The sequence below is a fragment of the Oncorhynchus gorbuscha genome, linkage group LG10 (assembly GCF_021184085.1).
Source record: "Oncorhynchus gorbuscha isolate QuinsamMale2020 ecotype Even-year linkage group LG10, OgorEven_v1.0, whole genome shotgun sequence".
Classification (NCBI taxonomy): domain Eukaryota; kingdom Metazoa; phylum Chordata; class Actinopteri; order Salmoniformes; family Salmonidae; genus Oncorhynchus; species Oncorhynchus gorbuscha.
Window position 1 is genome coordinate 95,842,259 of NC_060182.1, and position 2,509 is coordinate 95,844,767.

A 2,509-nucleotide genomic window follows, 5' to 3' on the forward strand; every position below is an offset into this window, starting at 1 on the left:
GACCATCAGACATTAGAACAACTAGAGTTAGAGGTCCCCTACAGTATGTGATGAGACCATCAGACATTAGAAGAACTAGAGTTAGAGGTCCCCCTACAGTATGTGATGAGACCATCAGACATTAGAACAACTAGAGTTAGAGGTCCCCTACAGTATGTGATGAGACCATCAGACATTAGAAGAACTAGAGTTAGAGGTCCCCTACAGTATGTGATGAGACCATCAGACATTAGAAGAACTATAGTTAGATGTCCCCTACAGTATGTGATGAGACCATCAGACATTAGAAGAACTAGAGTTAGAGGTCCCCCTACAGTATGTGATGAGACCATCTCTTTACATGTTATATTACATCCTATTGAAATACTGGGGGTTTTGTGCAGCTGTACTTGTTGTCTGTATCACTGTGTTCACTCACAGCACAGAAGTACATTCCACTGTCTCCTGTCTCCAACTTCTTCACTGTGAAAGATCCACTCTCAGCTACAGCCTTAACAGTTAGATATTTGTCTTTACTGAAGTCTCCATATTCTGGATCGCTATAAGTACTTGTGTAAACTACCTGCTTCATTCCCTCTCCTGGAAGCTGTCTGTACCAGTACATCTGGTAGTAGCTAGATCCCTTAGTGTGACTGCAGTTCATCTGAGCATCACTTTCTTTGAGTTCCCAGAGTATGGTGGGTGTCTGAGTGACTTCACTCCCCTCAACAAGACCTGTAAGGACACAGTGAGAATGAAATCAATAGAGTTAGGTACAGTTAGACCTGAATACATCAAGACTCAGGTGAAGTGAACATATGCTTGGAAACATCAATATCAATAACTAGAGAAATCCTTCATTGTAAATAAGAATTTTGTTCTTTAACTTTCCTGGTTAAATAAATGAAACATTATGAAACTGTACCTGCAGCACAGAGCAGTGAGACAGTAACAGAGAAGAGCAATGTGAACATGTTTGATCACGTTATATGTGAGAGTGCTGGAAAGAGTCTGGTATCAATGTATATAAAACAAGAGGAGTGTCACATAGATGAATAGATGACAATCAGTAGACCACGGCAGGTTCCACCATATTCAACATGTCAGTGAAGTGGGAGGGACTGATGATCTGAATACATCATGCTAATTAGTGGTTCAGACTGTAGAGACATTCACATTATTAAAGTTAGAGGTCCCCCTACAGTCCATGATGAGACCATCAGCTCTTTACATATTATATTCTATCCTATAGAGCTCACCAGCTTGTAGTCCTAAAACACTGAAATGAGTCAGCATTTTCTACCTCTGGTTTGTTGACCATTGCTATGGGAGAAATGAAGGGGGGAAATAATGGGGTTTTGGGATATAAGGTCTGAAGTTGACACAGGCTTTGGAGATCTTATACGTTTTGGTCTGTATAATAACTTCACATTTTTTCCCCTCAAAAATGAATAATCTTTGAAATGCCATAGTTTCAGATTGGAGTCTAGCTGTTATTTGGATTTTGGCCACCAGATGGCAGTTGTGTGTGTGCAAAGTTTCAGACTGATCCAGTGAAGAATTACATTACTGCACAATATTTTGTATCAAGTCTGTCAGGAGTTTGACCGAATGTGCCATTTCAATGTGCCATTGATACATTTTCAAGTACATAACTATAGAGATCATAGAACAATTATATGGTAATAACAACTGTAAGTTTACATTTTTTCCCCAGAAATGTCGTACATGATGGGATCATTAGCTTATACACATTCACAGATCTAGATGGCCGGATGGGGTGGGAGTGGAGCCAGAGACAGCAGTGGGGTCAAACTGTCGAACATAAAACTGGATTTTATTAAACAAAACTATTCTATATTTTATCTCTGGGACCCTCAGGATGACACATCAGAGCTAGATCACTGAATGTAAGTACATTATTTACGTCCAGAGGTGAATGTATCAAACCAATTCCCGTGATGAAAGTGTTTTGTTGTTGTGGACTCTCCTCAAACAATAGCATGGTATTTTTTCACTCTAATAGCTGCTGTTAATTGGACACTGTGGTTAGATTAACAATAATTTAAGCTTTCGGCCAATATAAGACATGTTTATGTCCCGGAAAGTTGGCTGTCGTATACAACGTCATTCTAGTCACAGTCGAGCACGATAGCAAAAACCGTGTCATGTTTGGGGCAAATCCAATAATCCACATTACTGAGTACAACTCTCCATATTTTCAAGCATAGTGGTGGCTGCATCATGTTATGGGTATGATTGTAATCATTAAGGACTGGGGAGTTTTTCAGGATAAAAATAAACGGTGTGGAGCTAAGCACTCGCTGTCATGTATTATATTGTCATGTCTTGTCCCTGTGCTTTCTCTTCTCTTCGTTTCCCCCTGCTGGTCTTATTAGGTTTCTTTCTCTCTCTCTATTCCTCTCTCTCTCTATCGTTCCGTTCCTGCTCCCAGCTGTTCCTCATTCTCCTAACGACCTCGTTTACTCTTTCACACCTGTCCCCTATTTTGCCCTCTGATTAAGTCTCT

General features: G+C 40.1%; 1 gene segment (V, D, J or C); it reads right to left on the reverse strand.

The window, feature by feature from the left end:
• Positions 1-355: 355 nt before the first annotated feature.
• On the reverse strand, positions 356-1,029 carry LOC124046991. The segment is given in 2 exon segments: positions 356-714; positions 905-1,029. Coding segments are annotated over 2 exon segments (408 nt in total).
• Between the last annotated feature and the right edge of the window lie 1,480 nt (positions 1,030-2,509).